The sequence below is a fragment of the Rhopilema esculentum genome, chromosome 16 (genome assembly GCF_057945365.1).
Source record: "Rhopilema esculentum isolate cy_ngs chromosome 16, ASM5794536v1, whole genome shotgun sequence".
Taxonomy (NCBI): Eukaryota; Metazoa; Cnidaria; class Scyphozoa; order Rhizostomeae; family Rhizostomatidae; genus Rhopilema; species Rhopilema esculentum.
This window is the reverse complement of record NC_142830.1, coordinates 562,693-578,379: the sequence shown is the minus strand read 5'-3', so window position 1 is coordinate 578,379 and position 15,687 is coordinate 562,693. Positions and strand designations below refer to the sequence as shown.

The 15,687-nt window shown below is 35.3% G+C and overlaps 1 protein-coding gene across 1 annotated transcript; it reads left to right on the top strand.

Annotated features, from left to right (window-relative positions):
* The first annotated feature begins 3,849 nt into the window (after positions 1 to 3,849).
* Positions 3,850 to 15,616, top strand: LOC135682496 (WD repeat, SAM and U-box domain-containing protein 1-like). The gene is made up of 10 exons (XM_065197412.2): positions 3,850 to 4,495; positions 6,801 to 6,908; positions 7,334 to 7,439; positions 7,753 to 7,786; positions 8,372 to 8,412; positions 9,359 to 9,459; positions 12,180 to 12,247; positions 14,162 to 14,315; positions 14,727 to 14,861; positions 15,165 to 15,616. Exons 1-10 carry the CDS (start codon positions 3,874 to 3,876, stop codon positions 15,332 to 15,334), a joined length of 1,539 nt encoding a protein of 512 aa, XP_065053484.1. The 5' UTR covers positions 3,850 to 3,873; the 3' UTR covers positions 15,335 to 15,616.
* The last annotated feature ends 71 nt before the right edge of the window (positions 15,617 to 15,687 follow it).

The following is a 15,687-nucleotide window of genomic DNA, read 5'->3' as shown; positions in this document are numbered from 1 at the left end:
CCTCCGACGAAGGGGGGCATGGCCCCCAAATTTTTTGCAAAACAATAGAGCTTTTTCTCAAAACCTTTTGTTCTAGAGGCCAAATGTTCCCTTGGCACCCCCGAGGGCACCCCCACACTCAAACATGTGTCGCTGCCCATGTTACCAGGGGCGGACTGGCTGGTCGGGCTATTCGGGCGATCGCCCGAAGAGCCGGTCGGTTTAAGTGCATAAAAGTGCAAAACAAATAAATTAGCTTAAAAAGTGAATGCAAGGCAAAAAAGTATACCCACGCGTTGATCTGTTTGCCTTGAATTTTCAGAGACTTTGTGGGAAAGAATAAAAATATACGCGAGTACTCTAAAACCATTAAAATTATGAATTCATTATTGTCACCGCAGCCCAAAGCCCAAACACACTTCTTCAGGAAACATTGACATCTTGTTATATTTTCTCTTGACGGTATTTCCTTTTTGGCGACATACTATACTGCAACACCCCTGTTTCAATGCGATACATAAGATTCAAACCGGCCTTGATGTCTTTTTACTAAACTTTTACTTGAAGCTGGTCATGTTTTTTGCCTAAGCACAAGCTATTGCTTAATGTAATAAATTTAAAAGTCCAAAAATTAGAGTTCACTAAGCGATTTGCTCCGTGATGTGAAGCAATGGAAAGGACATACGTAGAACGAGGGAAGAGCAAGAATACTTCAACCAAAGGTGGTGAACATAAATTTATAGAGGAAAGGCTGTGAGACTTAAACAAAATTCAGCTACGATACAAAGCTTTTTTATCAAGCAAATTCCACAAACGTCACAAAAACAGCAGGATCTTGCTCTTGCTCCTTTCACTAAACTCACACAAGTTATGGTAAGTTTATTAGGCCTATACTATCATAAGTCAAATGCAACCCCGCCCAACATGGTTACACGATAAAATTGATATCGATACGATGATATCGTGTAGCACCATTACCCAAGGGGTATGGTGCTACACGATAAAATTTCAACAGGGGGGCCATGTTTTCTTTTTGGGGTCAGAAATTGACGAATTTATATTTTTGGCTTGCTGAAAATCATTGTGGTTTTCCGGAGGATTAGAAAATTATTTGTCACAATTGGAGTGTGAAGAAGCTTTTCCAATTTAAATAAATAAAGAACAGGTTACGTAGTAGTTTTTCGCAGCCAAGCCTGGAGTCCTTCATGTTAATGTTCTTAGAAAAACATCTGTTAGATGACATCCAGAACGATCAACATATAATATCCTGTAATTAGAAACAGATTCAAACCAATAAGTTAACATTTTTGTTTATTTACTGTTTAGTCAGCATATGACATATTTAGCATGTTCTGTTAACCATATTATGTTAACCAGCATTCATCCATGCACAAAATTACTGAATTTAAAAACTTGTTTTCCTTGCAGTCTTACATTTACTAGCATTTTCCGAGGAGTTTTTTATTTGCTATTATTGTGGGCCGGTTTGATCAAAATTGGCCCGGGCCAAAAAAATTAGCCAGTCCGCCCCTGCATGTTACGACACATGTTACGTGGCCCTCATAAATCATGCTTTACAGGATACATCATGCTTTAAAGTTTGAACAGTTAAATGCTATCAAATTTCTCCAACAGCCACACTCACGGGGAGGCCTACTCTTGTGTTTAAAATGATAATGTATATAGGTGAGTAGAAATAGGCTGTATTCCAGCTTTAATTATGTGATCATAAAAATATCATCTTGGGATAAACTGATCTCCTGATTCAAATGTGCTTGGACCAGAAGTAGAAGTATTTTCCTTGAGAAGAATCTCCTTACTACAGAAAAAGAAATAATTTGTAAATAATAGACATATTGAAAAGTCCGCATTGCAAACAGGTCAGTTACATAAAATACTACTTACAACGTTCTGACACACACCTGCTCACATACACCCGCACCCGTTTTCGTACCGGACTAAATTATATGAAAACACTATCGGTTATTATGATCTTTTCTCCTGTCTACATGACAACGACAAATATTTGGCAGAAAATGCAAACATTTGAAACGCCTTCAGAGTAGAATCTTTGGACAATATTGGGGAGAAAAACCAGCGTTGTTGGCTGCTAACATTTTGCATCATATTTACGTGCACAGTTAAATTTAATGACGTTTTTTTCATATCGCCTAACAGGGACCGCGCACCAGTCTAAAAATGGAGAGGTTAAAATGGTTGTGTCCGACAATTTTTGTGGCCACGCCCTCTAGAACGCTGGAAAACGCCCCTTTTAAAAAACACTTATTTCTGCTTAATTTTTATAAACAGTCTGGTTCAGAGAAGATATCAATAACTACAAAAATAAATAAAATTAGCTTGAGGGTCATAAAACACCAAGCTAACCAAGTTAGAAAATACATCATATCATTGAACAAGATAATACAACTAGAAAATGAAAATACTTGTCTCTATGGAAGGTTCAAGTTTCAATCTACATCGTAATTCATATGGGGTACCCCACGGCTCTGTTCTGATCCTATGCTGTTACTCGTTTTCATAAATTATTTTGATATATTTGCTGTTGACACTAATATAGTAGGTACTTCTGAAGTTGAAAATAATAAAAAAACATCAAAAAACTTTCAAAAAAGAGCCGGATAATGTGAAACAGTGGCTTGATGTTAAAACAGTGACAAAAATAGTCTCATAACTATGGGGTGCCAAATGGGCCAAAATTTTAAGACGGGATAGAATCTTATGAAGACTTGGGATAAAATTCAGTTTGAAAATCTCATCAAGCGATCAGCGAAAATCTCATCAAGAAGTTGTGCAAATATTCTGGTAAAGATACTAGGAATGTCACGAAGAAATGAATATATGCTATCTTGTGAAGAATTTTTGTTGTAAAGAGAGATATATTCTAATCTTGATTATATATCCAACTCTTGATGATATTTTCCCGTCTTGAAATTTTGGCCCATTTGGCGCCCTATACATAACATTCAGGCCACAACAACAAAAACGAAACCGTAAAATGAAACAAAGTTTTCCTAAATAAATAATACCGTCTTACAACATGTTTAAATTGCTTTGTTTCCAGAGCTAGTGTCAAATGTTTGGGCTATTTTTCAATTTATTGTGGATAGAAAGTGTCATTTCTAGGGCGATAGCGATAAAAAGGAGAGACTGAAGCAGCAATGATCCCCAGAAGCACTCGCTGTGTTACTTATCAATGAATTAAGGGGATTTCCTAAAATCAGAAATTCTAATACATGATTTAGAAATCAAGCTAATGTATCTAAGAGAGAAGATGATTTAGAAAACAAGCTGATAAAGTGTTTATTTCATTCATTCATTGTGCTTTATTTATGTTAGATGACTTCTCAGATCTAATATCTGTTATACAAGGAGCCCTGGTAAAAACTTACAACTAATAAAAACTTAAATATTAATTAAGAAGCACTTGCTATATTTCAATCAAATATATAAATTATTTACATGTTTGATTAAAATATAGCAAGTGCTTCTTAGAGTTGCCTAGAACATGAAAATAACCATTAATAATACAAAAGTTAAGTTTCTCAGCTAAGTACTAGTCACAGACAGCGATACATATCAGAAATAAAATTCATTTTCAAAACCCGTCCCATGAGTTGGCCGCCTTAGCGAAAAACAGAACAGCTTCCCGCGTGTATACCAAAGCCTCAAAAAATTCGAGAGCGGAAATAGAAAATACTGGTACCCAGCGTACCTTTTGGGCAACCTATGGTCAAATGTAGGATGTGTCATTTCCGGTTCACGTGTGTATCTTGCTGCGCATAAAAAACTTTTTGCACTATGTTGCGCAGGAGTGCATGTTACAAATGACGTAATTATCATAAGCAGGAACTGCGCACATCGCAACTAACATTTATGTGCAAAACAAAGATGGCGGTGTTAATGCATCGACTTTCTACTCACAGTAAGGATGTTAACTATTGCAGTTTCTCTGCTTGCAGCAAGGTACTCGCATCAGTATCTGGAGATAAAACAGTGAGGCTCTGGGATGTTGAGCAGGGGTCTGAACTTGAGTTTTCTCCGCTAACCGGCCACAATTACCAAGTAGCGACTTGCGCCTTTTCACCTTTCGGCACACTTCTTGCTACAGGCTCTCAAGATAGCACTGTTATTTTGTGGAATACAAGTAATGGTAGTAAAGTTAATGTTCTTAAAGGACATGGAAGTGGCATAAAATGCTGCAGCTTTTCACCAAATTCAAACTATTTGGCATCGGCCTCAAGCGACGAGACTTTGTGTATTTGGGATAGCAGCTCCGGGCAGCTCATCCGTGTGTTGAAAGGAAACGACTGCAACTTTTCAACATGCCGGTTCACCCCTGATAATTTGTATATCCTCTCCGGGTCATCAAACGGTGATTTAAGATTGTTTGAAGTTCAATCTGGTAACTGTAGGGTATGCATTATGGCACACGACAAAGGCTTATCTGGTGTTGGAGTTACTGGATGTGACTTTTCGCCCAGCTTTGGGTCTGCAGGTATCAATATTTTTTATCATGAAGCACTTAATTTTTTTTCAGATTTTGAATTAAACTGTTTACTTTTAGTACTTCTTCAAATTTGATTTCTCTTAAAAGTCTTAAGTTACAATAATTTTAAAGACATTTTGTCAAGCTTCGTTAGGCCTTTAATATGTAGAGAACACATATTATGATGTAATTCAGTTCAATTCAGTCTGGTTTTTTATCTTATACTCCACTGTATACATACATTTGATGCAAATTCTCATCAACCCAAGTTTAAGAAGTATAAGCAATGTAAAAGGAAGTTTAATAACATAAACATTACAGAACAAATTTGTTCTGTAATGTTTATGTTATTAAACTTCCTTTTACATTGCTTATACTTCTTAAACTTGGGTTGATGAGAATTTGCATCTATTTATAGATAGAAGAGGAACAAGCTAGTATTGTACAAAGGGAAATATTTAAAGGTGGAAATTTTATCTATAAACTAATCGAGGAGAGAGCACCCCCTAGTAAATTAGATGTGTTTTGCTTAATTTGTACTGCCAAAAGTAAGGTGTTTTGTGTATTTGACTCTGGTGATGTGTGTTTTCCTATTTTGATTATAGTGTCTGGAGGTATTGATGATGAGGTAGATTGCAAGATTATATAATTAGATTTGTCTATATTCAGTGATAGGTTATTGGCATCAAGCCATTATTTTTACCAATTTTATCTCAATATTAACAAGTTTATAATGAGTTTCAGTATCAAAGTAAATGCTGGTATCGTCAGCAAAGAGATAAAATTCAACTCTCTTGTTATACACAAACAGTAACAAAAATCAGTGATTCATTCTCGGTGCAATTTGCTTGGATTTCTGTGAAGGGTTGAAATATCTCTGTGCATAGGGGGCTCTCTCTCTCATCGATTAGCTTTGCTATTGAGGAAGCCCCTCCTTATCAAGATCCCCCACACATAATGATGCATATCCCACTGATAATTTGTGCTCTACATATAATTGTGATAATAATAATTTTTATTGTTTATTATTTTAAATCATTGTTTATTATTGTCAATTATTGTTTGTTATTTTAAATTAGTTCCTTTAGTATTTTGTGGAAATACAAATTAAAATGTAATAAACCTGGAGCTATATTTTGAGACATAGATTATATGAGGCTATTCATTAACATCTTTGAAATGAAATTTTTCATTACAGCTATTTGAAATAAGTTGCTAGCTATGATCATTTTTGGCTTTATTTGATTAAATTAAAAATTTTTCTTTCATTCAGATTTTAAGAATTGTGTAGCTTTCAGAAAGAACAAAAATACAATTTTTACCTTTAGATAGATAATTTTTATGAAGTTTTTTACATTCTATGTATCGTTTTAAATAAACTTATATTTTCACGTTGAAAATGAACCAATTATTTGTCTACAGACATAATGTTTTATTTTACTTTCAGTGTTGTTGCATTAACTTGGCCTGTTAAGGAAAACCCTGTATCCACACATCACAGTATATATTTGTTAAACAACTAATCTAATGTCATGCCTTTTCATAAAGCTAAATGGATCTTCCCTTCCCATAATTATTTTTTCTGAACTCTTGAACTTTATATAAAAACTTCAATTCAAATCATATTTTATGTCAATTTTGACATGATTCAAATTTCAGCTGATCCACTTAACATCTAGCTGTTTTGATGTTAAAAAATGTGGTGCATCTGAAGACCCTTTTCAAAAGTTTTAAGTCAGTGCAAGTGTAAGGAGATAAATCTGTGTTCCTTGACAAGGTGGAGTTTCTTTTGATCTTGCTGCCCAACCAGCTAAGTGTTCAATGCATCACCCAGTTTTAATTCTAAAATTTTTATCCATTTCCCAGTAACTCACCTACCTCTTAAATCATTAAAGGAAACAACACATATTTCATGACAAGCTTTTGAATATACATGTATTTAATGGAAACAACACATATTTCACGACAAGCTTTTGAATATACATGTATTTAATGGAAACAACACACACTTCAAGACAAACATTTGATTATGCATCTGTAAAGTTAGTGCAAATAGCATTATCTAATGTTTTATTTCAAAACTGAAATGGATAAATAAAGGTCATATTTATTTTACAACATTGCCATTTCACATTTCTTTAATTAACTCTTCTCTGATTTGTTAAGATTTATATTCCAGATTGAAGATGATAAATAGTCCTAACCTTAGTGGTTGTTTCCCATTGCAAGGAACCAGGTAACAATCTGTTTACTTTTAGAAATTCAGTTCTGCTATCAGTTACTTCCTAATGATTGTATTTTGGCTTCTCTTTAGATCCTGGCAATAAAACTTCAAATTCAAATGGTGAATCACCACATTTTCTTGCCGCTTCATGTGGTGGCGATAATACAGTGAAACTATGGAATGTATTCACAGCATCTGGTATATTCTTTTTAACAAAATATTATCAGCACTAAAAAATAATCAACTTTTTAGGGAATCAATCTAAGTTAAGGTGCAAGCTAAGAGAGGAATTATATACAACATCTCTAGAAAATCAGATGTTCCAATTATTTCCCAAAACCATCCATAGTAATTCTGGCACAATTTTGTCTTTTAATGGAGTTATTACGGTTTAGAAGAAAATATACCTGTTTTTAATTTAATGGAGTTATTACGGTTTAGAAGTAGTATAATTGCCTTTCTAGCCTAGTAGCTTTTTTTACAAACTGGATATTTTCATCCTGATCATCATGGTTAATCTTAATCTTTTGGCCACTGCAGCAAAAGTTGTTGATTTCTTAATTTCTCGTTTTTAGTTTTTTAAATTCTTTGAGGTTAAAGCAAGATATCTTAATTTTTGTTAGCCTATTCAGAAAAGTGCCACATGCAACTCAGGTTTACCTTTGATGGCCACCAGGGACAGGTTTGGGATTGCAAGTTCTCAGCAAATGGCAAAATGCTTGCCTCTTGGTAAGTCCTCAACGTCATATAACTTCTTTTCATATTTTTTTATGTAAGTTTATTAGCTTGAAGCAATGTACTACAAGAAGCAAATGAAAAGAAAGTAAGCAACAAAAAATTCTGATCTGGTGCAATGTATATAAACCGATGTGTGATATTCAACTCTGTTTAATTAATCAATGGTCACTGATGCTATTAAGTGTTTTCAGTGGCAAAAGTCATAGGGGGGTTGATTTGGGGACTCTGCCTCCCCCATGCTATTAGACATCATGATATATACGTTATCATTTAATGAATTTTTTATATTCTATTGCTCTTTTAGTTCGTCAGACAAGAATGTTATCCTCTGGGATCCAGTGAGTATTGCTTTTACACTCAACTTTCCAACCTTGTTAATGTGTAAGCTGGTCAAGTGTTTTTGCCATGCATATTAAGCAATGGGTCATTTCTACTCACTTCTCAGCAGCAGCAATTTTGCATTTGTCAAAAGTTGATAAGAGCATTTTGGGAGAGGGGTTAGGTTTTAGCAAACTTTTTTCTCTGAAGCTATTCTATGATTTGGAAACAGCCTTTCCTTGTTGGCAAAAGGGTGTTTTCTGATAGTATAAATGGTGATAGTAGATAGGTCAAGATTCACTCCTCAACAGACTAGTGGCTAGTGCTGCCACTGATACTGTGAATAGCTGACCCGATATTGATGCAGCCAGGAGATAAATGCAAGATGAACAATCACTTTGCCTCTTTGCAATGATCAAATACATGCTCTTCTGTCTCCTTCTTTATTGCAGTGAGAGCTTCATTGCATTCATGTGGCAAATGCTGTGTTGGAGTAAATTTTAGACTATTATTTGGCCAATAACTGAATGTCAAGGCTGGGCTCACCTTAACTATAACCTCAATTTTCGATGAATTGTAAGAACATTTTTTAATTTTTTTTCTAGATCAAATGTACAATGCTGCATACAATAGCAGGGCACACAAGGTATCAGAATTTTGTTACAAGAATTCTTAATAAGTAATTATGCTTAAGTATCTTAGCACCTTGAAAAAATGTCTGCCTTGCTGTAACTATTTCAAATTAATTATTAAAAAATTCTATGGTAAAGCTTAAGACTGTTCTGGATGTGGATTCTTTGTGGGAAAATAAGGTCACAGTAGTTTTTGGTAGTTAGTAAAAATATCAAAATTGTATTTAGCGTGCAATGGTGTAGGTTTGCAGGAGTGAATGAGTGCGAGAAGCCACAAAACAATTAAACCTAATTATCATCATTTGCATTACATTCAATTTTTATTTACAAAGAATGAGTGCATATAGCAATGGTTGCGGCTCCAAATGTTTTCCATAACAGAATATTCCCAGCAATTTTCTCCTTGTAGGCTGATGGAGATTTTTATTATGCAAACTAAAGGTCCAGCCAAACTATCAAATATTGTCATATGCATTCATGTTTTACAAATATTGCACAAATTGTTTCTAGTTTGGTTGCCATGTGATATATGATAAATCAATCCAGGATTTGACGCACAGTTATTTTGGACAATCTTCAAAAATATTTTGTTTGACATTTTGCATGTGTGACAATGTTTTCTAATTTTGCCTAATGCCATTAGACAATTTAAATCAATAGTGGTGGAATCCACATGGAGGAATATACAGTTCCATGCACATTGTATGACAGGCATTAACAACAGCAAATTATCAGACAGACACTGTCAGATACACATTGTCAGACACCTTTGGCCATGGCCATTCAATTTCACTAAAAAGTTTTCATCTTTATGCAACATAGTCATAACACCTTTACAATATTTAGTAATCATAGATTTATAAAACTGTTGTGCAAGTTGAAATAAACCAGAAACATAATGTTTATTTAGCAAATATTTGTAGATTTATTCAATTGTATGCTTTACGTATGTTTTTTCAGGTATATCACCACGGTTGCTTTTGCTCCTAATGGAATGTACCTTGCTACTGGATCAAATGACAAAACTGTCCAGATCTGGAAATTGAATGAAAATGGAGCAGGTGAATAAATATCAGACCTTGCCCGGAAAGGCGCTCGATCGAGCGCGCGCGCCTAGAGCGCACCCAAAAGAAGGCTTGGAGAGCTATTTATAGCGCCCCTCAAAACGTAAAAACAATATTACCACGGAGCAAAACAATTTTTTGGCCTTTGTCTAATAAACTTGATCAAGCATAAACAATCTTCCTAACAGACCGCAATACTATGATTTGTGTAAGATTACCACTTGAGAAAAAATTCAGAAAATTCAACATTGGGTTTTCAATACCATTTTTTATCTAATAACCCCCTAAAAACCATCAATGACACAGGCCATCAAGCGTATGCTCCGTCAGATTCATTTGATTTGCGAGCAAGCGTTAATATTCTGTTGAAGTATTATTTTCTGTTTTTCTTAATAACTTAAAATGGCCTGTGCAGATCAGCGATCACATTTCCGCCCAAATTATCGCATTGCTTTTTAGTTTTCATTTGCTTCCGTGAGTCGTAGATGTTCTAGCATGTCTTAAAGAATGAAGAGCAGGACCGTCGAGAGGGGGGGGGGGTAACCAGGGTAGTTACCAGGGGGCCCGGGGCCTTGAGGGGCCCGTAGAAAATAATGTATGTACTTTTGGCTATGAGTTTTCAATTAGCAGCATTAGCAGGGCGGGCTCATGACCCGATTGATATTCGAAATTTAATCTTTCAACATGGGACCAACAAGCTGGTCTATGATGAGGATCTTTTCTTGTTAAGGTTTATAATTAGAACATTGACGATACGATCATAATACACTTTTCCGGAAGCCGAAAAATTCGATTGCACTTACATATATCCTCTTTTAGGTCAAATGTTTTAGTTATTCCTTGTGTTGACTTCCTATAAACGTAAAAGTAAATCTTCCATTCACGGCGTACACCAGAGAAGAAGCACATGCAAAGAACCAAGACAAATCCAAACGCTATAAAAGTCTTTATCAAAATCACTAAGCGGGATCACGATCCAACCAACCCCTGCGATGTCATCTCACAGGCACAAGTCTGGTGCTCAGAAAAGGCAGGAAAAAAAGATACGAGAAAAAGAAGCAAAGAGGGCCCCTCGCACACTGTTTGAGATAGGTGCTTACAAAAGAGACAAGGAAGGTGATTCAACTTTCAATAAACCTGGAGAAAGCTCTGTTCAAAGCATTGCTGAAGAAGAAGAAGACACAAACGGCTTGGCTGCTTCGGTAGACCATGACACCACAGAAAGTAGAGAAAGCACAACTGATTCGTCATTAGATCAAGATACTGTTCATAGTGGATCATCTAGTTTTGATGTCGGCACATTGACCGGATTTCCAACGATAAAGGAGTTAGCAAAGGTTGTTAAAACTGGTCATTTGCCTCATCCTCCAGAGTTTCCCGAAGATTGCGACGGCCACAAATTGCCAACAACGGTCCTAAATGTGAAGCAGCAAAATGGGGAGGTAGTAAGAAGCTGGCTTGTTTTCGGTCCTACAAAGGCTGCACTCTATTGTTTGCCATGCAGGTTGTTTGGGCACAATATTAATAAAATTGACTTCTCCTGATGGTTGGGGAGCGAACGACAGCTGGAAAAGATTGTGGGAAATAATTAAGGATTTCGCCATAAGGAAAGCAAGAAAAGATTAAGGATTTCGCCATAAGGAAAGCAAGAAAAGCAGTTTTTTAAACATTAAATTAACTCTGATTTTTAAACTGATTTGTTTTAATGATTTGTTTTATAAAGTCACTAATTACATGTTCTGTTAAAGACCTTAAAATACAAATTCAAGTTTTTCAGGGGCGTTGATTTCAAAATTCATGCCTTTTACAGTCCATCTAACTGCATTGCTAAGGGCGTAACCAAAAAAGGTTTTTGCAGCCTTCGACGGTGGGGCCCCATGACATTCCCAGCCCTGGGGCCCAGCCCGTCTCTCGACGGCCCTGATGAAGAGCATAGAAAATGAAACAAAGTCAAATTTTCGACTTTAAGCCATGTGTTTTGATGAAGCAATATGTGAAGCAGAACATAACTGTTTAATGATACTGAAAGTGAAAAAAGCTCATCAAGTGATGAGCAACTCACATATCTTGAAAAATCTGAACAATTTTGAGACTTTGTTTTATTATATTTCTATATTAACATTAACATAGTGTTTGCTGCATGTCTTGTTTTGTTATTTTATATTTTGTTGCTTTTTGGTATCATCGTTGAATGTCTTATTAAACATTCTCCGAAGCTCTCGATATGAAACTCTCGATCTTCCAAAGCTCTCGAAGGATGCTCTCAAGGATATTTTATTTAGAGGTGCAAAATAGAGCGCCTAGAATTTCTAAGGGGCTCTTTTTATAGATCACCTTTATTTTGCTTAGAGCAAGGCCTGAAATAGCCAATCCTTAATTGACAAAACATCAAGCTTAAGGAACATGATTTTCTGAATTTACCAGAAGCACCTAAAATGATATAAACTCCTATTCAAGCCTTTGGTTATCTTAAAGTCTAAACTTATAGAATAGATTGGTTATCTTAAAGTTGCCTGTTTTGTTCTGAGCTGTGGAAAACTACCTTACATTCATATTCTTTCTTTCTTTTTGTTATGTTTATGTTTATATTTTCTAAACAGTTCTGTTCTCAATTCTTAACAAACATTTGTACTTCAAGTATGATGCTTAGATTTTTATCAATGCCAAGTGTTTGAGAATTATACAAGTAAAAACTCACATCTAAAATTGTCTTTCAGATACACTCAAGGGCCCAGATTCCATATCAGAATTGCAAGGCAAACACTCTCTTAATTCTACTGGAAAGGTATGCTTGTCTCAGATGAAGCAAATAATTTCTGGAGATATGAATTCACACTGGACGCGTCACGGCGCGGCGCGTCACTGAGCGTCATCGAGCGTCGCATCATGTACTTCTTCATGCTTTTCATACAAGATGCGTCATCGAGTGGCGTGTTTTCTGTTTTCCAATACTGTTCACAGCAAACTTGCAAAATTTTTTTTCAAGTTGTTCTGTATTCCTTGCATTGCAAAGTCAAGCCGGGGTTTAAGTTTGCTACAGAAACGGATGAAACGGTAAACTGAAGCTAATATATCAAAAACAGCATCTTGGCCAAAAAATGAGATGTTCTATGTACTTCAATTAGTGTCGTGCGGTTTCTTCGACATTTCGGTTTGAGAGGTTGGCCAATGTTTTGGCAGGAAGACGATTCTCTTCAAGCATTCATTAGTGAACTGAAATTTTTATTGATATTAAAGATTTGGAAGGTCTACTACAATTAGCAAAATGTTTGGCTTTACAGATTCATGGGGTTTCCTTTCCTGCCAAAATTCGAGGGAAAATTAAACACCTTATTTTTATCAACACTCCCCAAAATTTCCATGTATTAAATCCCTCGGAAGTAAACCTTTGGAAGGTATTGAAAGCTTAACGGGGAGTGATTGAAATATTTTTTTACCAAAACTGAACATACAATGACTCAATATCATTGTTGAATTGAACATCGACTAGGCAACTTTATATCATCGAAGAGACTCTAAACACGAATAATATTGTTACTTATCATAAACTAATAAATCTGATTTGTTTTTGTTACTTTCTGAATTTAGCCCCCCGATGCTGTAATCAGAGAGACTCATCAAGGTATATTTTACCGTACAAGCAATACAGTTTTATAATGGCCTATTTCAGAAACTCCTTGTTCACGTTTCTGGCTGTCATTATTCTCTAGGTTTTCTATTGTTCTGAAGCGTCACCGAGCGTCAAAGTTAAATTTATTTAACTTTGACGCTCGGTGACGCGTGGCTGAAAAAACGCGCTGCGTGCGCATAGCTGCCGAAAATGCTAACCATATTTGGTCAGCGTCATGACGCGCCGCGCCGTGACGCGTCAAATGTGAATTTAGCTTTAGTCCTGTAAAATTTTGTTTTTGAAAACAGGCCTAGTTTGTTTAATGATCAAAGTGGTGCTGTTTTGGTACTAGAAATTTTTTATTAATTTATTTTGTAACTTTTTTATTTTAACTGTGGCCTTCTGATTATGACTAACCTGTGGATTATAACTTATTGTGTCTAGCCCTGCGTGTGTCAAACTGATTAGTCCATGGTGAAAAAGTATTGGATTATTGACCACAGGACTATTGGTTCCAGAAAGTATTTTAAGTCCCAGAAAAAATCAATAAGCAGAATTTATACAGAAAATTACTAAAACTCCAGAAAGGCAGAATCATGTGAAATGTAAGGTATTGAATTTGAAAAATTCTGTGACAAAGTAAAAAATTGGCTGCATATTTAGAATATAAATGTATTGAATCAGTAGGCAAAACAATAAAAATTGCCTGATCAATATTTGATTCAGTTTGGTTGTTTCATAAACAAGATCAGCACACTTTATAGTAGCAGTTGCTTACTGCAGAATGTATTCTTTCTAAAAGTCACAGAAAAGAGCTATTGTCAACAGCAGTCAAAAGCTCCATAGGCTCCATAGCTTGTTTCACAGAAAATCTTTGTTATCTTAACTGCAGTTCCAGCAAGAAGTTTTTTCCACCCCCAGGATCAAATGAATAAAAGATGTTGGAAAAGAAATACGAAAATGTGTCTCCCTTTGTCTCAGTGTTGATTATCTTCTTATGTCAAAGAGGTTTCAGCAAAGATCTTTCCAGGTTGATGTAGTTAGTTTTTAAGGATATGTTTTGATAATTGTGTAATACTTTTTGTTCAGAAATTACTCCTCTCTTGGGATGTCAATGATGTGTGTGAGTGGCTTGGAGAACTTGGATTAAGCCAGTATTCTGAAATATTCCGAACAAATGAGATTGATGGAGCAGAGTTGGCAAACATTGATAACAAGATCTTATCTGATGATCTTGGAATAGGTAAAAATATATTGTTGTATTGAAAAGCATTTAAGGCATGAGCTTTGATTGTTTAACATTATTTATTAACAAATTATAGATTGTATATAATACATTAATAAATATAAATATAAATAGGTGCTTGATAATCGCATTAAGCGTTAAACTTGTAGCATTAAACTTAAAACCAACCTGTTCTATACACCCTAAGTGTGCACTAAGTGTGCACAGCTCTGCCTTTGTAGCATCAAGCACAGACAGGCGGGTATAACAGTCATTTTCATAAAAAATAATTATAAAACTATATATAGCATACATACTTTTCCAAAGACTTGTGCATTATCAACTGTTGTGCATTACATACTGGAACTAGAATCAAAGTCTATAGATTTTATCACTGACTATGCTAACTAACTTTTGCTTCTCTTGTAGCTCCACTTGGACACAGAAACAAGATTCTGCGGGAAATTAAAAGGATCAAAGCTGAGGAGCTAGATGGAATGGTCCCAGATGAATTTCTTTGCCCTGTAACCAGGGAGATTATGACTGATCCTGTTATTGCATCCGGTATGATCTTTTTGCTAGACATTGTGCCAGTGTAAATTGTTTTTTGAGCCATTCCTTAAGGTCATAGATATACAGTTACATTTGATATGAAAATTTCTTACGATGGTGCTAAAAAGAGGGTTTTTAGCACACATGCACAACTGAGTAACCGAATGCAGACAATTTTGATTCCACGATTGGCTCATTTTGCTGTCCTATGCCTTGCTTTTAATTGAGAATTACATGCTTGCATTATTTTCTCATATTTTGAAGTGTTATCATTTCCACGATGAATGTTCGAAACTATTCATTCTTTTTTTGTAGATGGCTTCTCTTATGAAAGGTCTGCTATCACTGGTTGGATTGAGTCTGGCAAAGTCACAAGTCCCATGACAAATGCACCGCTTAATAACCCAAATCTGACGCCAAATCGGTCACTGAAAAATGCTATCATGAGGCACTTTGCTAGTGCTCCTTCTGCTTGTCTTCTGTAAACAGCAGTGATTTTGAAGAAATATTTAATCCACAACTCATATATTTGGCACTTTCAGGACTAATATCACACAATTTGACTCATTCCTCCATCGAAATTTACCCAGTTTATTTGAGGTCAGTTGGGGACGGCAAAAATCACAATGATGACAAGTCATGCTTTTTTAGTTATCAACAACTTTCGTAGCTACTAGCATATGACTGGAAAAGACAATCGGGAAAATCACACAATTTTTTCATTTAAATGTATGTATTAATTAATATTCCATAATTGCTAACTGTGATTCTCGTTTTTATTCAATCAGAATATTTTAATCAATATCTAAATATCGGTTAGTATTAAGAAAATGGAATT

What these genes read in the sequence shown, in the direction of transcription:
- LOC135682496 (XM_065197412.2), top strand. Translation starts at nt 3,874, where the DNA reads ATGTGCAAAACAAAGATGGCGGTGTTAATGCATCGACTTTCTACTCAC. An exon ending in ATCTGATGATCTTGGAATAG is followed by an intron (nt 14,316 to 14,726) that starts GTAAAAATATAT and finishes CTTCTCTTGTAG; the next exon opens with CTCCACTTGGACACAGAAAC. An exon ending in TGATCCTGTTATTGCATCCG is followed by an intron (nt 14,862 to 15,164) that starts GTATGATCTTTT and finishes CTTTTTTTGTAG; the next exon opens with ATGGCTTCTCTTATGAAAGG.